Below are 24187 nucleotides of genomic sequence, written 5' to 3'. Positions count from 1 at the left end.
GAAATGCTTCGTAAATTTTTAATAATTACGTTGATCGATTATATAACTTTTTGATTCTAGGGGAATCACATCCGTGCCGCAAGGAGCGTTTATAAAGAAATCGAACATAGTGTCGAGTCGGTCTTATAAACTACGCGTGTCACCGATAGGCGCGCTATTTCTGCGTCTCCATGGTCGAATCGTTAGTTTAGCAGTGATAGCTTACACGTGACTTTAAGCGTAAAGAAGACAAACTATAGGACAACCGAATACAACTGACGTGTCCTTAATGCAGAACAACGTGGCAAATCTAAACCGTTGCAAGTTTATCTGTTTAGTTCTTGAGACGACGGAGCCAAGACAGTCATGAATCCTGTCCTACAACTATAGCTTGTACAACAAATATAACAAAAATTTACATCTTGCCGAGATATCATTCACTGGCTTCGCGTACAGTACCGTTTTACAAGCAGAATTAAGGTTAACCGTCGGTAATGACCACGTCAATGTTGTTACTTCTGTCATAACATAAATAATTCATTTTGTTTTCGTGCAAGTGGTTCTTCCGTTAGGAAATGACTGCGTGTCATTTGATCCAGGGATTCAAGTTCGGAAAATTTTGGAGCGGTGTATCGATACCTACGCTCTAACTCATGATACGTATAATATTGTTGTTAAAAGTAAGCGTGACAAAGTTCGGCAGTTGACGTGCGCGTTAGAGGAACATCTTTTCCATCGAGAATCGGTTCTTAACGTGTATGAGATTGTGATTGATTACTTTCGTCGTTCTCCATGGGTCCAAGAAGGAAAATGACGAGGGATGTCAGCGCCGAGGATGGAGTCCACGAGTATAACCATATACAAGAGCATTCCGATTTACGAGGAGACGAGAGAAATATAGCTGTTCTCTTATTTTTGTACCTGTTGCAAGGCATACCATTAGGTTTATGCGGCTCCATTCCTATGTTACTGCAAAACAGAGGTGTTTCGTATCGTCAGCAGGTAATTCGCTAAATATGTTTTACAATTAAGTCAGTCAAACATCACAGATTATACAGAACAGTCTTGGATTTTGATAGTATAAGCTGTCCTGTGATGAAACCTTGATAATGTTCTGCATTCATAGAATTTGTTTTATTTATATTTTATTAAAGTGCTTCCAGATTTGCTTTAAAAAATTGTGAACTGTTCTGCATTAGTTACTTAAAAATCTGGTTGGTTTAGTTACACTTGTCCAAACAACAAACAGAAGATATTATTGTATAAATATAATTGTTTCACTAGGCTGAATTTAGTTTTGTTCAATGGCCCTTCTCATTGAAATTGTTCTGGGCGCCGATAGTGGACTCTGTGTTTTCCCAAAGATTTGGAAGACGGAAAACATGGTTAATTCCTACTCAGTATTTAATGGGTTTCTTTATGCTTCTTTTATCAAACCACATAAATCAATGGCTAGGTGATGAAAGTACAAAGCCCAATATAGAAATGTTGACCATTTTATTCTTTGCCCTGAATGTCCTTGCTGCTACACAAGATATAGTAGTCGATGGTTGGGCCCTAACAATGTTAAAAAGGTATAGCTTTGATTGGTTAATTAGTTTATACGGTCTAAAGTTATATTACTACAGTTACATATTTCTTTATTGTATCAAGATGTAACGTGGGTTACGCATCAACTTGTAATAGTGTGGGACAAACTGCTGGTTATTTTATTGGCTATGTACTTTTCATGGCATTGGAGTCTGCTGAATTTTGCAATAGTTATTTAAGATCCACTCCTTCCAGTGAGGGCATAGTAACATTACCTGGTAAGCAGTCTTATACTGTGATCCCTGGTAAGAATTAATAGTTACAGCTTGTTATTTTCTCCTACAGGGTTCCTCTATTTTTGGGGTTGGATGTTTTTAATTGCAACTACTTTGGTTACATTTTTCAAACACGAGGACTCTGAGAAAGTACACAGAGGGGAAGAATTAAATACAGATATCAAACATGCGTACAAATTACTTTGGAATATCGTCAAATTGCCGTCTATAAAGACGCTTATTATATTCCTGTTAACTGCCAAGGTCAGAAGACATGAAATACGATGGATATTATACTTACGGACTCGGAAAATAATCTTGTTTTATCACAGATCGGGTTTTCCGCGTGCGATGCTGTAACTGGTTTAAAACTAGTAGAAGCGGGTATACCGAAAGAAAAATTTGCTCTTATGGCTGTGCCTCTGATACCTTTACAGATATTATTACCATTAGCAATTTCAAAGTACACAGTTGGTCCAAAACCCATGGATGTGTACATAAAGGCAATGCCTTATAGGTGAATAGAAAACACATAAAATATAATGTTTCTTTTCCAAAGAAGTATTTCATAAACAATTAATTGTACAGACTAGCCTTTGGACTGGTAGCAGCATTTTTGGTATGGGTAACACCATACGTAGCGAGTGGTGGACAAGTTCCAGCATACTACTTTGTAGCTCTAATAGTTCTCTATTTAATACATCAGGTAAAATAAATATGATTATGGTAATAAATTAGAGGAGCTGAGTTAGGAAGAAACGAAACTTAGGACACTCTTTCTCCTCTCAGGTTTTCACAAGTAGTATGTTTGTGGCGTCAATGGCGTTTTTTGCAAAAGTTAGCGACCCCGCCGTCGGTGGTACTTACATGACGTTGTTGAATACGTTATGTAATCTCGGGGCTAACTGGCCAGCAACGGCGGCGCTTTGGTTTGTCGATCCATTGACGTTTCGACAGTGCAGCACCGATCCCTCGAATGACTGTAGCACAATTTCGGAAAGAGAGGTTGGTGGATATGTTTTTTTTTTTTTACCTTATGGTTCAGGTTATTTGGTTTCTTAGGAAATTGTAAAGAGTCGTGGCTCGTACAGGGATCTATACGGTATTTAATTATATAACTGGTAATTGTTTAATGTCACGTAAAAATTTCTATTTGCAGCTCTGCACGAACACGCACAACGGCGTTTGTAATATGCAGCTCGACGGTTATTACATAGAGAGCATCTTATGCTTGATCATAGGGTTCGCTTGGCTCAGGTGGGGCCAACGAAAACTGGAGGTCTTGCAAGCGAGACCGATGTCTGCTTGGAAAGTTATTCTTTCGAAGCAGAACAGATAACAGTATTGAATCGATGTTGCAACTCGTTGACACGGTACTTGTAAATATATTAGGAATGTATACAATTTGACTACGCCCATACCGATCGTATGCCGGCTATGTGTCGGGTAATTTTCCCGGACGTCTACCAAGTGTTCCAATTTTTTTAACGCAACACGAACCGAGTTTGTGAACCTTTTTTTTTTTTTTTTTAATTAAATTTGTACTTTTCCAACGAACAATACTTGAATACATGAAAAATATTCGTTACGATGAAGTAACGTTTACCGGACATTCGATACCTGATTTATAACGAAGATTTACGCGAGATTCTTTTACATTTGGCACAATATTACCATTAACCAAGTACTGCGTACATTGTGAAATTATTTTAGCCGTATGCGAGTGTGTCGTATATTTAATAACGACATGTAGTTTGCATCGCGGTACAACTCCATTCCTTGTAGGTATACAGGGTGCTTCGATAATGGCGATACAATTAGGCCAGTGATTCCCCACGAATAATAAGCGAAGAATAAAATTTGTTCATACGGGTTTTCATTTTCAAGAAAATCGAGTTCGTGAAATTTATATATAGTTTATATATATATATATATTAGGTTGTCCAGAAAGTTCGTGCCAATTTCTAAGAAAACTTCAAAGGCACATCTGAATTGTAATATACATTTATTTATATGTATATTTATTGAATTACATAGGTACCATTTTGTTCCACAACCTTTCCATCTTTTAAGGCATGTACATATACAAGGGATGTATATGTTATTTGTTTTCAGCCATTTCGACATATTCAGACCTGCGCTAGCTATCAAAAATCGGCATGGACTTTCCGGACAACCCGATATTTATATATAAAGACTAATTTTCATTTTTGTATTACGAATGGTGGATCGTGGATCGACACAATAACATACCTTGTTTTGACTGGCAACAAATTAAAAAATACTAATTACATACTACAAGGAGTGCATAATAATGTAGTCATCGATCAAGTTAATTATCAAACTCGATTTTCTTGAAGATAAATTGTTCGTAAGGCAAAATTTTCGTTCGACTTATTTGTTCGTGAAAAATCACTCGGTGTTCCGTTGTACCACCATCGCCGGAACATCCTGTATATTGTATCGACATGTTGCTCATAATAAAAGGTAGAACTTTTTATGCGAATCGCGTGTGTTATCCTTCCACGAAGGTTAGTGGAAATTTAGTTAGGATGTAAAATATGTAATATATCGCACTGGTTTATATTTAACGATACGTACTATTGGTCCTGGACAGTTTAATCAAACAGTTGCGTTTGTTCGCAGTACTTATAAGTCTCTATGTATAAGTACATGATGTTAATAAAAGTTTTCCATACGAAGAGCTTGGTAGTCTTACCTTCCTTGTGTGTGCGTGCGTGCGTGCGTGTGTGGGTGTGTGGGTGTGTGCGTGTGTGGGTGTGTGGGTGTGTGTGTGTTTTACACGTATGGGACGTGTATCATTCGTTCAGGATGGACAGAGAAAAAAAATAAGGAAACTGTACGATCATCTTAATATGGTAACCAATAATTTTATTCTGTTTACTATCCCATCGCAAAAGGAACCGAAAAGATGAAACGATATCTACCGCATGCACTTAAGTATTATCTACCACTTGCGCTTAAATACGTCTTGAAATATTTACAAGACAGGATACATCGTTTGAGAGTCGTTCGTTATATATCTTTATCCGCTGCTTTTTCTTGTTTCTTTTTTTTTTTTTTTTTACTTACAACAGCCTGGTCGCAAATCTGCCTTGCGATCATCCTTGTTATACGTTGCTCTTTTTTTCGGGTGCTTCATTCCCGGTTGCATGGATCCGTTACTCTTAACCGAAATTGTTTCTATTAGCGGTGGAGATGAATTCGCGTTTTTGCTTGTCGTGATCCGTTCCTCTTGGGGGTTGTGCTCGTGCGTCAGCTTTTGTTCCACCTGTTTGAAATACGGTACCGTTATTAGAGACAAAAAGGAAACGGTGAATATCGATCAAGGATGGACACATTCGAATAATCTTTCAATAAGAGTACGGATAAAATATATAATACACAGAGAGTCATGAAATTATTGGTATACACAGAATGGAAGATCAAAGAAGCGATGAAAGAGTTTTCTCTTTTCTATGGAAATGAATAAATAACGGTGACATCATGCATCTTGTATTATTTTTTCTTTTTCATCGTGTCCCTGTTAGTTTCTACGCGTGTCAATAATTTTGCGGTCCGTTGAATGTATTTAATTCTTAGTACAAGTAAAAATATAAAATTTCCAAAATTCTTGCGTTTAATTCTGAAAATTCTCTTCCGCGAGAAAATTGGATGAAAAAAAAATAGATGATAATTACGGCTTTGGTGGATTCCGTGTCCATGTCCGCGTTTGGACGAGATGGGTAGATCTCGCTGGGTGGAGACAAGGGTTGTACTTCGCGAGTCTCGATACTTGTAACGTAAACGAGGCTGAGCACTGTAGCCATCAAAAGTACTCGCACAGACATGTTGCAGAACTTGCGTGTACTTTGCCTTCGAATTCAAAGATTCTTCTGTAGCTCTGAACTGGAAGGCCCACATTTTTATACGCATTAATGCTCGATATTTGCCCGTAAATCACTTTATTTTACAGTTGTTACGTCTGGTAGTAAAGACTATGGAACCGAATGTTTCTAATCGATGTTATTACGACATGCCGATCAAAGGAGGTATTTCCTGTTTAAGAAAAGGAATAATTGACAGAGTAGCCGAAACGAAATTACAGTGGAACCTTGATTATATGTACATTCATCGTACGAAAGTTCTATTGCATGAATCGTAAATTTTCTATTACGATACTGTATGTACATAAACATACAAGAATTCACATATTTCCTTCTATATAAATCTATTCACAATTATTCATTATTAATCTCTTCAGACCTGGTGCACATTGCATTTCACTTTCAGATTTTTTTTGTTAAATAATAAATGTGTTCGGCAATGATAACGATCGTTTTTACATGTCAATGTGTACCTTATCTATGGATGATTATAGTTGAGGCTATCCTTTGTTGACGAAAATGTCAATTTAAACTAATGTCTTAGTGATATTGAGACTCTTGTTTAAATGGGTCAGAAAACATTTAAAAAAACTGTATTGTAACGTTTCAATTTTCATTTATTATTTCTTTTAAAAAAAGCAGTGTCAAATTAACATAGACACTTGTATGATCCATATATGATCCATATAAGTGTCTACGTTAATTCAACACTGAATCGTTGTGAATAAATCTGATCCTACAGGAGGAACTATGTAAATATTTGTATGTATGTACACTACAGTATTGTCTCGAAATAAGCAACTCGGTCGGGACTGGCGAGTTGCTTATTTCGAGAGGGGTATGCTATTCGGCTTGACTTCGTTCTCGAGCGTGACGAGAGGGAACTCGTAGACAAAACACGGATGTTGTACTTCGGAGAACGATAGAAAAAAACATGCTTTTCCATTTTAGCACTAGTCAGATCGAACGAATGGAACGTATATGTTCAACGCACAACATTACGCGTATTGTCGATAAATACGATAGATTTCAATCGTAAACGTTTTATATTAGAAGATATATAGTACATTACACTGACAATCATTTTTGTGTACCAATATTATACGCAATATACCAATATACACGCAATCGATCGCTGCGAATGATCGCAACGGTTGTGTATAATTAGAATGCGCATTCGCTGTTTACGAAAGTTGATTTTTGTATAATATTTATACGGATATCGTAACGTAATCTACTGTACATTAAGCGTTATGAACTGCGCGTACGTTTCAGAAATTTCGGGGGTAGATACATATAAATTCTCTATGGCTCGTGCATCCGGAAATTGTGCGCAGACGATTCCGAATGAAAATATTCGTCGACTCTTTTCTCGCGATTTCTATTCTACAGGGTGAATCACTTAAAACGGGCTAACCGAAAAACATTCTACGACGGTGACTAAAGCGATTCACTCTGTACATGCATACAGTGGGGCAACCAGAGATTGGACAAATTCGAGGGCGGTAACGTTCTCGCAGATCTGTATTTATTTATAAATAAGCGTTCCTTAAGAATCACGGTATAGTATTAGGTTGTCCAGAAAGTTCGTGACAATTTCTAAGAAACATTCAAAAACATGTTTGAATTTTAATATATATTTATTGAATTACATAGGTGCCATTCTGTTCCACAACCTTTCCACGTTTTAAGGGATGTATGCGTGTTATTTGTTTTCGACCACTTCGATATATTCAGACCTGTACCACCTAACAAAAACCGACATGGACTTTCCGGACAATCCAATATTTGAAAACATGTTTCACACTCTTTCGTAGGGGGTAGATGGCCCCTTGCGTTTCTTCTGGTTGCCCTGCTGCAGTGGCGCATTATCCTAGGGCCTCGAACAGCTCCAAAAAATTCGCTCTCGTTACTTGCATTGTACTCGCGTACAATGATACGTGAAACGAATTTCTTTATTCGCGGTACTTGGCATAAACACGTATCAATCTCACCTGGAAATAACTCAAACGCTGATTATTGTTTTCGGTACGTCGATGTACAATTTTTTAAAGAAGGTTCTATATTCGATATATCTCTTATGTAATTTGTTTATTTTATAAATGGAGATCGAAGTTAACAAAAGGTCTCACTTGAACGAATTTGTGCATGGTAACTGAAAAGGAATAATTGTTTTCGTTTGGGTAGCTATTGTGCGGAATAATGTAGTAATTTATTTTAAAAATAAGATTCGATATAAAAATGTTCGTTGTTCCTTTTTGTTTGAAATCGGGACACCGAATTTTGTTTCGTGCTCCGTGAAGGTGTAATGCGCCACTGATTCTGTGTAATACACACTCGAATGGCTAGGTTCTGGCGTTACACCTTTGTACAACATGGTTACGGTTTCGCTACGGTGTTTTCTTCATCTAAGTAACGGCTACGACACTTCGACGGTAGTAATCATTACGACATCGATACGCATGTACATAGTTTCTTACGTAACACCGATTATATTTATCTGTTATTGTAACCAGTGCAATCGATCCATGTTTGATCTGTTCAACGGAGGACTGTGGTTTACGATGATACGTGCGCTTACGTATGTTACACGGAAACGATTAACCGCGAGATATTTCATTAGTCGATAGTGTTCCTTTCATATTCTTAACGTTGAGACAATCACGAGTAGATTGGTGGATTAGGAACGGTAGACCTGGGCAGTTTTATTGGGCGAGCGTGATCTTACTCCATTTTTAAAGAATATTTCAAGTAACATGTTATCTTACTTCGCTTTTTTTTTCAAATTTCGTTTTTATGTACAATCAGAGTTTGCATATTATTTTACAAAGTGAAATAAAATATAACACGTACATATATAAATACATGTATAAATTGTATAAATGATATAAATTATAGAGTTATACAAATTATATAAACGTAATAATGTAACTTGTATTATTTTACTATAACGTAAATAAAGTGATACAATTTCGAAGGAGGAATGAACGGACCTTATTTCATTTCGAACAAATATTTCAAGTAACATGGTACCTTATCTCGCGTTTTTGTTTTTCTGAAGCTGTATAAAGCTTGTATAATTTGTACGAATGACATAAATTATGCAATTATACGAATTATATAAATATAGTTACGTAAATAGAACAGAATTTCTAGATAACTTGAACATCATTTCGCATAATTATTTCTCACTTTCATTTCAAATAAAAATTGCCCAGGTCTGAGGAACGGTTGATCCCAGAGGCGTCGTCGCGGTGCAATACGAATCGTACCGAGCCTCTGCGGTAAAATGGGGCCAATGCTATAAATCCAACGGAATTTTTCTAATCTATCGCGGCTTAGACAATGAAAACGTATTATTTTACAAGCAGACAGACCCTGGCATCGACGACGATACGCCACTGGGTAATCCACGTGCTTAGCAAATCTGTGTACAGGTAATCTTAAGCTTAATGCCTGCCGTGTAACAGGCGAATCTATTGTCATGTATTTAGATTCATATATCTTACTATATAATTAGTCTATCCGTTCCTAAGGCACCATGTTTCGATCCTTGTAGCAGAACGTTAAAATTCACTAGAAGAGACAGTCGCTCGGCCTCCCTTTTAAAAATCTGGTCTTTCGTTAAAAATACGGTGACTCCTCTATCCCTTTTGCTCTTATGTCTTTTGATTTAAACGTTACGCCTGTGTGTGTGTCCACTTGGCGATTAAATGGATACGCTATACCCGCAAGTTTCTTTCCTTACGATTACTTTTAATCTTCGAATTCAAAGTGTTCAACCCATTTTTTTTTTGCACCAGATGATCGCAGGTTGGTCAAGAATCATATTATAATGTAATACTTTCCCATAGAGTCGCTCGAATTCTGCTGTTGTACTATATCAACGGATGAACTTTTTGTTCTGTCCTTTATCTATGAAAAAACCATGTAAACGAACGTTTTCGAATTTACTATAGGGACGTGCAATCGATGCGCGCTTTTAAAATAAAGAATATGCGTATATTTGTGCGCGATAAATTATAAAGGAGACTCTGATCAGGGCCTGCAATTATAATACAACGAACAAACCAGTATCTACCGAAAACCAGCCAAGGTAAGTACTAAAACACAGTCTTGTCTGTTCTGAGATCTCTCCAATGTTCGGCCCGGTAAACTTTCGAGGGCAGAGGGTTTCAAGAGGTCGCGATTAATTAGATTCAGCATTTCACGTAACGTCGGTATGTACAAGTGCCCGTCGAAACTGTTCTCCATTTTTAAGGGGGCTTCTACAAGCCTCAACGAAGAGAACGATGGTCGTGTTACGCTTCGCTTTTTCTACGAACAACGATTTACATCCAGCGGCGATTAGCATATCTTTATACAGTTTCGAGGAACGGTAAAGTTTCTAGTGGACTAAATCGTCGTCGTTTAAAATCGGAACTTTATCGCTTTTCTGATTGACGCGCTGCAACGTGGCGCTCCACTTCGCTCCTCTTTCCGCTTCCGAGGTCGCCATTAGAACCGAATAAGAATCCGGGCTGGTCGACTCTTTGCTGTAGTGGATCCCGAACAAAAAGTATATCAATATTCCTGCAACAAAGGAACGATAACGTTAGCGAGAATTAAGTTTGCCATGTAGAGAAATTAATTCAAGGGAACAAATATATTCTTAAAGCAATAATAAATATTCTTACTTGAAAAAAAATGGAAAGATGTACGTTAAATATGGATTGATATACAAACATAGTTCGGAATCGATATACGTTATAGTTTTCTTTTAAAAAATTCCATAATATCATCTAGTTTTTAAGGCGTTACATTAGACTCACCGAATATCATCCACACGAGAAATCGTAGCCAAGTTAGAAGGGACAAGTGATACATCAGTCCCACGTTGAACAAAATACTCAGTGCTGGTACCAGGGGTACCATGGGTACGCGAAATTCGCCAGTAGGAGGATTTTGTTGGTACGCACAGATCATGAGTAAACCTGCGACGGATGTATTAGTATGCGTATTCGAATAAGTTTCACGTGGAGTAACGGAAAAAGAAGAATACGTACTTCCGACCGTCAAGATAACCATATAGGTCACGGTGAAGTAGCCACAACCCATCGGAAAGATACGCATGTGCGTTAAAAGTACCAAAGGGGTTAGAGATACGCAACCACCTATGTAAAGCAGCACCAAACCGGTCACCCCCATTCCAGACTTGCCGTCGCCCAAAAACTTAGCCATCCAGGCGTATCGTGGTTTCAGTTTGCCAGTGCCTTCGCTCAGATCCAAAAGCTGCGGAATTTAACACGACTGATATGAGTATTAATCGAGAGAATTAGAAACGTAAATAAAAATGATCGGAAAAGCTCGGGAGAAAGCTTGACGACGAAAACAATTGTTTCTTGCAAACTTCGTAGATAGTTAAATGAATTATCAACAATATTTGCTGAGAAATAATAACGATATCTTTATATGTAAGAATAAATGCTGCGTTATAAAATCATAAGAAAGATTATAAGAAAAAGAAATTGTTTGTATACCATCAAGGTCATTCCATGCGAAATCGGCCACTAAATGGAGCAGTATATTGGACTTAATACAAATTTGATTATGTTGCAGTCTTTAGTGATACTTGAACGTACCTTAAAGGATTTGGAAAACGTTACACTATTGTTTAATAATGTGGGTAATGTATTATTATTAAGAACTGATTCTTTTTCAATTGGAAACGTTAATAAATGTACTAATATGTACTAATGAAAGAAATATTTCTAATACAGGAACTATTTTTTAATAATGTGGAATGACCGGATTAGGTAAACCAGATTACCTTTGACTCGATGGATGTGACGCTGTTGCAATCGCTATTGGAATCTGCGCTCTCCGTGGGAGGCGATGCCAGGGTGCTCGGAGTGCCAGCATTCGAAGGTGCAGGCGTGACCTTTTCGGGGCGATACCTCAAGACAATCACGCTAGCCGAAACGATGCTGTAGGACAGGAACGTACCGATGGACATGAACTCGACCAAATGCTGGAGGTCGAACAACAAAGCGATCAGGGCGCTGAGAATCCCGCTGATGGCCAAGTTCAGAACCGGTACTTGCGTGCGTTCGTTCACGTGGCCCAGGAACCCGAAGAGCAGACCGTCGTTCGCCATTGCGTACATTATCCGCGGTAGAGAGAACAGGGATCCGAAAAGGGTCGTTGTCATCCCACACAACGCTCCCACGCTGTGGATATTTAAAATGATTCCAGTCCAAGTTCATCGTTACAAAAATAATATACGCACAGTAACATGTAGATTAATCGTTCTGTGAAGAATCGTTATATACACAAGTGATACAGTTTCAAACAGTTTAAAATTTAGATATCTTTAGAGATCTAACTCATTCAGTCATCGGTCTCATTTCGCACTTTGCGTTATTAATCAGGCTTGTGACGACGGGTTTCGACCAGGGCCATATTAGAATAAACGTGTATGTACTATATGTACGTATATCTGTCTAAAAAGAAACCGAACTTTTGCTATAAAAAGAAAAGAGTACATGTAAAGTTTTTACACACACGTTTATTCCGAATCTCCGAAATGTTGCTATAATGTGTCCCTTTCATTGGAATTGGCATTGTTACCTTCGATCATCCACACTACTCGCCTGATCTGTCTCCCTGCGATTATTTTCTTTTCCCAAAATTGAACATTTCACCAAAACAGGAGCTGCAAAGGTCCTTCGAAATGTTAATTGCGCGGTCTACACGCTGCATTGACGCAGAGGGAGATTATTTTTAGCGAGTAAAGTGTGTGTGTACAAACTTTACATGTACTCTTTTCTTTTTATAGCAAAAGTTCGGTTTCTTTTCAGACAGACCGTGTAGGCGACACTCTACTGACCTTATTGCGTATTTAGCCCAATATATCCCCCTCGATGAGAATGCTTCGGGAAGGGCTGCGGTTGGATTGATGTTGTAATACGGTACGATTAACGTTAAAGCTGCACCAACCAGAACGTAGCCCATGGTGACGATCGCCATAGAGAGAAGCGTCGCTCGAGGGATGCTGCGTCCAGGATCGCGGGCCTCCTCGCCGGAAGTTGCAATCGAGTCGAAGCCCACGAAAGCGTAGAAACACGTTGCGGCACCTATTCGTCATACATACTGTGTCAGTAACCATAATCCCATATTGGGCAAACACAAGACTAGATGGAGCATTCAATTTGATGTACTCTAAAGGCAGACAAGTAATCTAAATACTCAAGCGGGACCTCGCAGATTTCTTTGTACTAAGGAAATATATTAGGAGGAAATACATTACAGGGTTCCTAAAAGTGCAATTTAAAAATGTCATTGGCTACCAATTCGAGCCCTAATCAAATAGGAACCTCGCAGATTTCTGTATTCTAAGGAAATATATTACAAGGTTCATAAAAGTACAATTTAAAAATGTCATTGGCTACTAATTTGAGGTGTAATCATATAGGAACCTCGCAGATTTCTGTATTCTAAGGAAATATATTACAAGGTTCATAAAAGTGCAATTTAAAAATGTAATCGGCTACTAATTTGAGGTCTAATCGAATAATCTGCCCATTCAAGAGGATACTTAATAGCTACTTAAAGTACCCGTTAGCACTCCAGTGAACCCGAACGGCAGGAAACCTCCGTTCTCGCTGCTCCAATTTGAAAGCTTCGCGTAAGAAATTCCCAAACCGATCACCAGGGCCATTACGGCTAGGTTGATGATTGTCAACAGAGAATTGACCGTCGCTGAACATTTGACGCCCAAGGCGAGCAGCATAGCGTAAGCCAGGCAGAGACCAGCTGCTAAGAAATCTGGGTAATGTCCCAGTGGTTCTGCCATGGTGTAGCCGTGCATCATGTAACGGGTGTAGTTGCTTATAGCTCCTCCTGCTAACGAGTCCACGTATCCACTCCAGGCTCTGGCCACTGATGCAGCACCTGGTCGCAATTGTAAAAGTTAGATGAAAGAAAAATGAAGAAAAAATTGCTAGTTCAGCAATATCGTATGCCACATGAGGACGGGGATGGAATGAATTAATCGTTCAAATGAAACCATCCAAATGAAACGACATTACCGATCATGTGCTCCAGTATGATGTTCCAACCGATCACGAACGCCCAGAATTCACCTACGGTGATGTAGGTGTAAACGTAAGCGCTGCCAGCTTTTGGTACTCGAGAGCCAAATTCCGCGTAACATAGAGCCGCGAATAGGGAAGCCACCCCAGCGAATAGGAAGCTCAAAATTACACCCGGACCAGCGGTGTTGTGGGCCACGGCTCCTGTCAAGACGTAAATCCCAGCGCCGACCATATGACCCACACCTGAAAGACAATCGTCGTTGTTTATCATCGTCGATGATCGCATCAAGATATCAGCCATGTATTATGCAACCGGTGACTCCGCTTATCTCTGCTTTCAAGTATAAAAGGATTTGCATTTCAATCGGCCGTGACACGTCGATAAGCGCTAATTGGCTGGTTGTGTGCTTTGGGCAATCGCCGATAAGTGAATTAATCAGACGCTCGAACAATGTAGACTCGATCACCCGAACAGAATCAGGTTTAATGAAATTTCTTTACTAAACAAAATGAGTTATAATCAATCGGATCATAAGGTCATTAATACCGAAACTCTTTTAGAGACAAAATCAACGTACAAAAAGACTATGGCTATTATGTGAGAGGGTCTCAGGGTGGAAACACAAATCTCCGCTAAATGATTTTTATTTCGACCGACACCCCCAAATTCGCCGGACGACTTACTGTTCGTTAACCATTGTCGACGGCGCTCTGTGAAATAGTTAAACAAAAGGGGCAACAATGGTTGCATGCCGTCAAAAGAGCGCCGATCGGCGAATCCTTGTAGAAAGTTTCAATCAAAGTTAAGCCACCGGATGACTTGAGCCAATTCTCACGATTAAAAGCTACGTACAAAGAATATAGAAAATGCAAACAGTGGGTATTCATAAAAATTCTAACAAACTGTACGCTTGGTGGTCCACCCACGCCTTCTTTTATTATTTTAAATAACCAGACCAGATATTCAATTTTTTTTCAAATGGACGTGCATCGCTTCCATAACGAACGATTCGTATCGCGAGGACTTGCATTGACGTCGAATATGGGATGCGCCTGCCTCGCTAAATTGGAATGCCGTGCGGTGCAATTAACATTTTTTCCGGTACGGAAAGTACTTTATCGCGGACGGATGAGATATGGCGAAAGGTCGTCCGTGGCGCGTCCTTACGACTGAAATAGCACGAAAAGGATGCGGAGACTCACCGAGGAGCGTGATGTCGAACGTGGAAAGGCACCTCTTCATCGGTGTCTCCAGTAAATCACCTTGAAGCTTTTTCGTTCGATTCATTTTGGTGCACAAGCCGGATACGACGTGCCCCAAGATCATCCGGCGTACCGATGGCATTTTTAGCTGTTGAAAACATGTTTCTTAGATTAACAAACATTGCTGATGAGGGTCGCTTGATTAATATTGTCAGTGGGAGTTGTAACTTTTAATATTACTAGGCATCTAATTTAACCATTTTAATTATTGGGTTGTCCGGAAAGTTCGTAGCTATTTTTAAGAAAAATTGAAAGACATATTTGAATTTTCATGTATATTTATTGAATTATATATGAACCATTTTGTTCCACAACCTTTCCACCTTTTAAAGAATGTTTCAAGAAATCAATTGTTTCAAGGAGGACACACATCGCACAACCAAATCCATCATTCATTGAATTGTTCACACTATTGGAACTCTATCTATTTTTCCTCGAACGATGGAATAAAAGGTTGGGCATTCAAAATCGAAAATGACCTTGACATCTCTTGAAAAAAGCAAGCGTCATACGTCACACGTCCTTCTTGACGGGGTGGGGGGCACTGAAAGTTGTGTCGTTGACATTCACAGCCCCCCTCTTTTAATACGCACGCAGTAGGGAGCACGTATACGCACGTATACTGTGGGAGTTTTAGGTAGCGGGTAGGTCCTGCAACGCCATGTGAACGGTTCGGGGAATCCCACGCAATCCCCGGTATTCCCCAAAAGGAGAATCTTCTTCCGAAGATTACTCCCAGGACACTTCGATGCATCTCAGAAGTAAATTTGGAGAAATTAAAAACTTCTATAAAGATGTCGATGCGTAAAAATAATCAAAAAGGATACGACGAACTCGAACGAAGAGGCACGTACAGAACGTAATTGCACATTCTCAGATATTTATGAAATCAGACGTACACACTTCTGCCTATTCTAGCAATAATATCGAGTACGAAATGGTACTTTCAGTTTCGAGGGAGATCAACCAACGAAAATGTCGTAAATCGTCCCGATTGCACCGATAAGGAACCACGCTCGAGGGAAAACGTATGTTGAACAAACGTTCCGTTGCACCGATCGCAGCATTCCGAGATTATCGTGGTACTTACGCGGTTGTGGTTTACAAAACCGATTTGGAAAACGGATGACAGAGCTGACTCGTTGGAACGATATCTGAACTGTGACGAATGAGATCACGACGGACGCTGAAATCTACGGAGAAGTCGCATGGGGTATCCACCAGCACGCAGGCTCGAGCATTCGATCGATTCAGCTCTGTTAGGACTATTTATGTCGCCTCTCTCTCTCGACAGTATTAACGAAGACGATCCTGTTAATCGGCGATATTAACACTTTACCAAGCGCACAGTTTTCCTGAGAACGCGCAATTGCATCGATTAATTGAATCTTCTGTAACTCCGACAGAATGAGTATTAACCCTTTGCAATCTGAACATTCGTTTGCGCCTATAAGTAGTAAACTCTGAAACACTTCTGGGAGTTCAAAATCAATTTCATTCAATAAAAGTAAGAACAGTTCAATAAAAAGAACAGAAAATAATCTCTTGCCTTTTTAACATTCCATTTTACTAAAACTGAAGAATAAAATCAACAAATACATCCTAATAGTTTTGCGAAATAAAACAATAAGTATAAAGTGCGTACATGAAACTTATCAGAGTAATGGTATGGTTTAAGGTTATCAGTTTTTTTAAGCTTATCAGTTTTTTTCAGTAATATTTCATTGATTGTAGTTACATTAAACTATTTCCTATGTAGTTTCATCAATTAGAATTATTTTTTCCATTAGAATAATATATAAGTAAACGCAAGCTGAAGTATCTCAACAATTTTTATCAAAGAGAAAAAGAATGGAATCGGTATAGTATTCGTTACTCTAATGGTCGCGTGGGGGAGCTGAAACCCCCGCAAACAATTCTTTGAGTTTACTCCTTCTAAGCACATAGTATTCACCTACATTGCTTCTTTTAGTCTCATATTAATTAATTAATTACTAATGAAATATTTTATCTATTCAAACAGAAATTAATTATACATCGATACAAGTCGATAAACATTGATCTTCAAAGTATGTACAAAAGAAAGTTGTGTGATACTTCATAAGTAGACTGCGGAAACAACAGAATTCAGAATGTACAGGACGTTGAGAAAAAGATGGTCTCTACTATGCAGATATTATCCTGGATGATTTCGTATGGGGGCAGCACCGTCTTAGTTGTTGCAGAATACACTTTACCGTTCGATATTAAGATTTTGGAGTCGCATTTTGTTAAGTGTAAGAAAAGTTCTTGAACGATTTTATTGTGTAAGGTACATTCGATTCACGTAATCGTCCAAAAATATCGACGAAAAAGTGAAACAGTGTTTATGTGTGACGAATAGTTACATCAACATTACAAACGGGACTAATGTGTCACAAAGATGTTCTAACCTCTTTTTGGGTGTCGGGACAAAAACAATAAATATTTATCAATGAAAGTTATGTTTTTGTATCATTAAAACGGTGCCGTGTAAATACCGCTATCATTTTGCTTCTACTATGTTCGTTATTCTAATAGACACAAATGATAAATATATGGTTTCCTAATTTTTCCGTTTTGAGCGTTTGTATTTCGAACTGAAGATTTACCAATGATGTATTTACTTGATATTCGATTCTGCGGCCAGAGATAAACGATACTTTTCTTGAACCGATGAAAAGTATTCAAGAATTATAGTTACACTTAGAGTCAGTGCAATCCAAAGTGGTTTAGGATATAAGACATCTTGAATCCAACTTTTTTAAAGAGTAACATCAGGGCGTATGAGCAATCTTTAATATAACCACGTTTTAGCAGATTATAAGAAAAATATGAGTTATCATCGTGGAGGTGGTAACAAGCCTAAAGGCTTTGGGTTTGCTGGCTTTCAAATGAGCAGCACAAAAAGGAGCGGTTCTAACATACCACCGCCTCCTCCTAATTCCACTTTAAGTAAACAAGGATATCATACTATGAATTCTATCACCGAGAATGCCTTATCTGCATGTTGGGGCATGCCAAAGAAACGTAGTAAAACCGAAGAAGAGTAAGTGTAAATCTGGAATAAATTATCCCATGACTTTACATCCAAAGATTTAAAATGTATGAATTCAGGTACTTTGAGGATGATGATGATCCTCCAGCATCTTCCTTGGAATACATCCCAGCACCTGGATCTCCAACTTATGAGTTGATGAAAAAATCAACTCCTAAGCAAGACAGTGATAGCGAAGAAGATCCACTGGATGCCTTTATGGCTGGTATCGATGCAGAAGTGAAGAGAAACACTTTTGAAGCTCAACTGGCAGAGGATGAGCGAAAAGAAGATAAGCCCAAGGGCTTTAGAGCAGACATTGATGGAGAAGATGATGAAGAAAGTTACTACAGGTAGGATCCATTAACTGTATTTTGCAGCTAGAGGAAATTTGAGAGAAAGGGTATTAAAAAACTATGAGGCTGTTTATCTAATAAGGTACATGGAGGAGAACCCAACTGCTGGTTTACAACAAGAAGAGTCTGATCAGGAGATCGAGTATGACGAAGATGGGAACCCTATCGCGCCACCAAAGAAGAAAGAGATCGATCCTCTGCCGCCGATCGATCACAGCGAAATACAATACGAACCGTTTGAGAAAAACTTTTATAATGTTCACGAAGAAATCGCTAGTTTAAATAAACAACAAATCGACGACTTGAGAAAAACGTTAGGGATTAAAGTATCTGGTCCATCTCCGCCAAACCCGGTTACCAGTTTCGGCCATTTCGGTTTCGACGATGCGTTGATAAAATCCATCAGGAAAAACGAATACACACAACCTACCCCTATCCAAGCTCAAGCTGTACCTGCCGCGTTGAATGGTAGGGATATAATAGGTATAGCAAAAACTGGTAGCGGTAAAACAGCAGCTTTCATCTGGCCGATGTTGGTTCACATTATGGATCAGCGAGAGTTGAAGCCAGGCGACGGACCCATCGGTCTGATTCTGGCCCCAACAAGAGAATTGTCTCAACAGGTATTTTTCTGTAGGACAATTTAACTTTTAGAGAAATCTTTTAACAGTGTTTCGAAAATTCAATTCACAGTATAAGGAAGGAACTGTACACTGATGCATTCAAGATCGTGAAAACATTTCATAGGTCTTTATGGTATTCTTTATAGATTTATCAAGAAGCAAGAAAATTTGGAAAAGTATACAACATTCAAGTGTGTTGCTGTTATGGTGGTGGTAGCAAATGGGAACAGAGTAAAGCATTGGAGGGAGGCGCGGAAATTGTAGTTGCAACGCCGGGTAGAATGATTGATTTAGTTAAAATGAAGGCAACAAATTTGAGCAGAGTGACGTTTCTGGTGTTAGACGAAGCTGACAGGATGTTTGACATGGGTTTTGGTAAGAAAAAGGCTATATCTCTCTTTTGGCTCAGCTAAGATAGCGTAATCCTTTAACAGCAGCTATATATTATGGAATGTGATTTACCTTGTAACCGATAACAACTCTTTCTTTATCGATTATGCAGTGTCGTCCGGAGATAGTATTCTCTATTAATAATATTTTTACTTTGCTTGTTACCGCTCTGTTTGATTTCAGAGCCGCAAGTACGTTCTATATGTAACCACGTGAGACCGGACAGGCAAACGTTGTTGTTCAGTGCAACTTTCAAAAAGAGGGTGGAAAAGCTCGCAAGGGACGTTTTAACGGATCCTATCAGGATAGTTCAAGGGGATGTCGGTGAAGCGAACGCAGACGTCACCCAGCACGTGATAGTCTTCAACAATAATCCAACCGGGAAATGGACTTGGTTGTTGCAAAATTTGGTCGAGTTTTTGAGTGCTGGTAGTTTACTGATCTTCGTAACTAAAAAGGTCGGGAATCGCCATCGAATGGATTTTAGATACCGCGTGTCGTCCATAAACGATAGGCGAGTAATCTTTTTTTTTAAACGTCCCTCGTTTTTCTACCGCAGCTCAATGCAGAAGAACTCGCGAACAATCTTAAATTGAAAGAATTCGATGTTTTGCTCTTACACGGCGACATGGATCAAATCGAAAGGAACAAAGTAATTACGGCATTCAAGAGAAAGGATGTCAGTACTTTAGTCGCCACTGATGTCGCTGGTAAATATAGAGTGATTCTAAAAACTAGGACAAGATGTTTCTCTTTTCTATATGTTATCTTTTTTTTTTTAGCTCGGGGTTTGGACATTCCACATATCAAGACAGTCGTCAATTACGACGTCGCAAGAGACATTGACACCCACACGCACAGAATAGGTAGAACAGGACGAGCTGGAGAGAAGGGTACTGCGTATACTCTCGTCACAGAGAAAGATAAAGAATTTGCTGGACATCTAGTCCGAAATTTGGAAGGAGCGAATCAAGAGGTACCAAAGAGTTTGCTAGATTTGGCAATGCAAAGCGCTTGGTTCCGAAAGTCCAGGTTCAAAGGTGGAAAAGGGAAAAGCTTAAACGTTGGAGGTGCCGGACTTGGTTTCAGAGGAAGGCCGGAAGTATCTTCAACCTCGGTATTTACTCGATAGAATTTCTTTTCCTATTTGGGTCACCACAAACAATCTATACTTAATATTCGAAAGATGATCTGAAACCAGAATAATTTTAGAGTGGCAGTACTTCGTCTCAGGGATCAAAAGACATCAGCGAGGTTGTGAAGAAATTGGAGAGACACGGATCAGGTAGCGATCGGTTGTCCGCGATGAAAGCCGCGTTCCGTAGTCAATACAACACCCAGGTAAGTTTCAGGTACTCGGGATTTTCACAGTCTGGTTCTTCATGATTGATAGTGTGCACTATAGTGGCCGGAAGAAAATATCAGATATTATTTCATGAGAAATTTTTATATTTAATTTTATTACGAAGGAACTGTAAGGTGGTAAACATGGGCGAGTATCTGATTTCAGTTCCGAGCATCATCGGACCATACGTGGGAACAAACCATAACGCCGCCTTCCGTGATAATGCCCCCGCCACCCCCTATGCCGCCTAAACCAAATATACAGCAACCACAGAATCAAGATAACCAAGCCTCGAACATCGCCGGAGAAAAGAAAAGAGTGAGAAAAAGTCGATGGGAATAATCGAGTGACTGCGAATCTGCGATTATTTTGTGTATATTATTATACAGCGATGATATGCAATGGATCGATGATGCCGAATTGTTTTATATTATAATAAAATTTAATTTTACCAATCCCGCTGCTAAATTCCCAAGCTGATTATTTTTAATTCCCCTGTGTTAATTCCATTTGATATTGTTAATCTCTTGTTCCAGAATTCTATAATGCCAACGTTCTTTTGTGTACTAATCTAGACACGTTGCGTTCCTTCGCAACAAGATGTCGCTGAACGTGCACATTTTAGAATTCAGCGCGTACGGTCGATGGAGGATGAAGTTTCACGAGGAATTGATAATTTTTCATTTAGATAACTTTACGCCTCGTGGCTGCTCGTGGCTAGCCTAGATCAAGCTCTGCTAGCCGTCTTTAGTTGTAGTTTTACAAGTGCCGCTTTCATTAAACGCGAGTAATTTTTAAATTTTTTCAAACTAAACGAATTTGAAGATTTTTTATTTAACTGACAGTTCAAGTGTCAAATAGTTGTCATTATGAGTAACCAAAAGACTGTGCCAAATGCAGTGAAGTTTCTCATAGGAGGAACCGCAGGGTTTGTTTTATAATTCTTTTATAGTTAATTGTACAGTAAATGACATAATGTTACAGAAAACAAATTAAATAAAGAATACATTTACTAATTAATTACTTTAATTGCAATTTTATTTTGAGTTGTTAGTTTTAATTACTTATCGAATCGCAAATTCTGCGTATTTTAATTTTTCAATTATGTAAAATATTTACATTATTGCAAAATTATAATTTTAACAAAAGATAAGATTGTTCAAATATTATGTAAAAATATGTAATAGGAGCTTCCATATTTTTAGAGCTAAAAATAGCTTTGTGTACTTTACACTTTATTTAAGGCTTCTTTTTTTATCTGCATTTTTTTATGCTTATCATCTTTTGAAATTTAAATTAAAGAGTTAGAATAATTTGAATTCATTGTGAACATTTTATTCTAGAATGGCTGCAACATGTTTTGTTCAACCATTAGATTTAATAAAAAATCGTATGCAATTAAGCGGTACAAAAACATCAACTATGAGTATAGTATATTCTATAATTGAAAAGGAGGGTTTCCTAGCATTTTATTCAGGTTTGTCTGCTGGTTTAATGCGTCAAGGTACATATACAACTACCAGACTTGGTATTTATACCTGGCTGTTTGAAGTTGCTTCGTGAGTATACCTTTGTCACTATGGCCTGGCAAGTGAAACAATAGACTTGGAAGGCTGTGACTTTACTCTTTTGGTCTTGTTGCTATTTTTTCCAAAAGCTATTGTAACTTGATAGAGTCCTCCTCGATATAGTAACTGATAAGTGATCAACCAAAAAGATTCTTTCATTTGCTAGACTTTAGTTATGCTACCTGTTGAACAATATAAATAGGAGAGATACAAAGAATATTGTATACATCATTGGTTTGTTTTCTCATTCGTTATATTCAGAAAGGACAGTCAACCTAACTTTGCTGTAAAAGCATTGATAGGTAGTACAGCTGGTTGTGTAGGAGCATGCGTAGGTACTCCTGCAGAAGTTGCTTTAATTAGAATGACTGCCGATGGCAGACTACCTCCTGGTATGTCTATAATTTGTTCTTCCTTTGGTCAGGATTTCTCAATGCTGAACAGTGTTGTGTTTTTAGCTGAGAGACGCAATTATAAGAATGTATTTAATGCGCTGGTTCGTATAGTGAGAGAAGAAGGTGTTTTAGCATTATGGAGAGGCACTGTGCCAACAATGGGAAGAGCTATGGTTGTAAATGCTGCTCAATTGGCATCGTATTCTCAAACTAAAGAAATTTTACTTAACACTGGTTTGTATAAACATAACAAAAAAAATATGAAACAAATTGTAATTGCTTGTTATAGCATTGTTTTTTCTTCATTTGGATAGGCTACTTTAAAGAGAATATCACATTGCACTTTGTAAGCTCCATGATTTCTGGTTTAATAACAACTGCTGCTTCTATGCCAGTTGACATAGCTAAGACAAGGTAAATACTGCATAACCATAAGTTAGCAACATATTTTAATTTCAATATGATTTTCCATGTTTGCATCCTACATTTCTTACAGAATACAAAACATGAAAATTGTGGATGGTAAGCCTGAGTTTAAAGGTGCAATAGATGTCATAGTTCGGGTTTGTCGAAACGAGGGATTATTTTCATTGTGGAAAGGTTTCTTCCCTTACTACGCTCGTTTAGGGCCGCACACTGTGTTGACATTTGTTTTCTTAGAACAAATGAACACAATGTATAAAACACATTTTGCATAACCATAAATAATACGTAAATATGGCAAATATACGTGCAGTAAATCGATATCTTCGAAAAGATTTCAAACACTTATTTAATGCAATTTTTAGTTAATGCATTGTCTTATAAAAAAGATTTCAAAAAAATCTGTTTGTATTTAGAAACATTGTTGTAGGTTACATTCACTCTTCCAGTGCAGTGTTCATACTATATTATTTGTGACTAGTGTGTGCTTTATACATGCTTCGTACAAATCTTCGTCGAGATAAAAATGTGCTTGCAAAACGTTTTCTTTGTTACAAGTACTTTGTTATTGTCTAACTTCCGTTTGTTTGGAATTTTATGTGATTATTAATTCGAAATTACATCACAGTTGCGTAACTATTGCATGCATATTTTTACAATGATAAATCTCAATATTTTTTTTTTGTACAAAAACGATACATTCTATGAACATTCTTCTAAGGAAACACAAATCGTTTGATACGATTTTTTTACTCGTTATTACCATAGAAAATATATATTTTATTTTTTGTTTTGTAATATTTATATTGTGTAAGATTTCCTACCATAAAATTGCAACCCAATTAAACTATATAAAACAAATACATTTTTATAGTATTTGTACGAATGAGATTGCAATGAATTGTACAAACTATAGTGATCAGCAACATGTATAGTTACTGCCAGTATATATTCTTTGAATTGTATAAATAAATATTAAATAAACGGAAAATGTTATTTTTCTATATTAATGTGTTTTCATTA

At 38.0% G+C, this 24187-nt stretch overlaps 5 protein-coding genes across 6 annotated transcripts; 3 read left to right on the top strand and 2 right to left on the bottom strand.

Annotated features, from left to right (window-relative positions):
* Positions 1-65: 65 nt before the first annotated feature.
* LOC128885525 (acetyl-coenzyme A transporter 1) lies at positions 66-4504 on the top strand. The gene is made up of 8 exons (XM_054139614.1): positions 66-981; positions 1264-1553; positions 1633-1787; positions 1855-2048; positions 2117-2301; positions 2373-2490; positions 2574-2789; positions 2944-4504. The coding sequence occupies exons 1-8, from the start codon at positions 772-774 to the stop codon at positions 3121-3123; spliced, it is 1548 nt and encodes a 515-aa protein (XP_053995589.1). The 5' UTR covers positions 66-771; the 3' UTR covers positions 3124-4504.
* A 145-nt stretch (positions 4505-4649) lies between these two features.
* Positions 4650-5704, bottom strand: LOC128885787 (uncharacterized). Its single transcript, XM_054140088.1, has 2 exons — positions 5486-5704; positions 4650-5076 (listed from the first exon to the last, which is right to left on the bottom strand). The coding sequence occupies exons 1-2, from the start codon at positions 5633-5635 to the stop codon at positions 4870-4872; spliced, it is 357 nt and encodes a 118-aa protein (XP_053996063.1). The 5' UTR covers positions 5636-5704; the 3' UTR covers positions 4650-4869.
* A 1687-nt stretch (positions 5705-7391) lies between these two features.
* LOC128885417 (cationic amino acid transporter 4) lies at positions 7392-16482 on the bottom strand. Its single transcript, XM_054139462.1, has 9 exons — positions 16100-16482; positions 14950-15097; positions 13741-13989; positions 13268-13603; positions 12540-12786; positions 11481-11880; positions 10717-10942; positions 10483-10644; positions 7392-10243 (listed from the first exon to the last, which is right to left on the bottom strand). The coding sequence occupies exons 2-9, from the start codon at positions 15089-15091 to the stop codon at positions 10059-10061; spliced, it is 1947 nt and encodes a 648-aa protein (XP_053995437.1). The 5' UTR covers positions 15092-15097; positions 16100-16482; the 3' UTR covers positions 7392-10058.
* A 648-nt stretch (positions 16483-17130) lies between these two features.
* Positions 17131-21233, top strand: LOC128885333 (ATP-dependent RNA helicase DDX42). Its single transcript, XM_054139331.1, has 10 exons — positions 17131-17285; positions 17848-18076; positions 18145-18417; positions 18503-19043; positions 19190-19418; positions 19617-19891; positions 19993-20143; positions 20216-20550; positions 20646-20774; positions 20944-21233. Exons 1-10 carry the CDS (start codon positions 17165-17167, stop codon positions 21118-21120), a joined length of 2460 nt encoding a protein of 819 aa, XP_053995306.1. The 5' UTR covers positions 17131-17164; the 3' UTR covers positions 21121-21233.
* Positions 21234-21403: 170 nt separating this feature from the next.
* On the top strand, positions 21404-24168 carry LOC128885669 (mitochondrial 2-oxoglutarate/malate carrier protein-like). 2 transcript variants are annotated; one of them, XM_054139853.1, is made up of 6 exons: positions 21404-21706; positions 22122-22337; positions 22608-22738; positions 22805-22975; positions 23056-23155; positions 23238-24168. In XM_054139853.1, the coding sequence occupies exons 1-6, from the start codon at positions 21648-21650 to the stop codon at positions 23437-23439; spliced, it is 879 nt and encodes a 292-aa protein (XP_053995828.1). In that variant the 5' UTR covers positions 21404-21647; the 3' UTR covers positions 23440-24168. The 2 variants fall into 2 exon arrangements, with proteins under 2 accessions (XP_053995828.1, XP_053995819.1); XM_054139844.1 differs by having other exon boundaries at positions 22608-22975.
* Positions 24169-24187: the final 19 nt, after the last annotated feature.

The sequence above is a fragment of the Hylaeus anthracinus genome, unplaced genomic scaffold, assembly GCF_026225885.1.
Source record: "Hylaeus anthracinus isolate JK02 unplaced genomic scaffold, UHH_iyHylAnth1.0_haploid 0, whole genome shotgun sequence".
NCBI lineage: Eukaryota > Metazoa > Arthropoda > Insecta > Hymenoptera > Colletidae > Hylaeus > Hylaeus anthracinus.
This window is presented reverse-complemented; position numbering and strand designations above follow the sequence as displayed.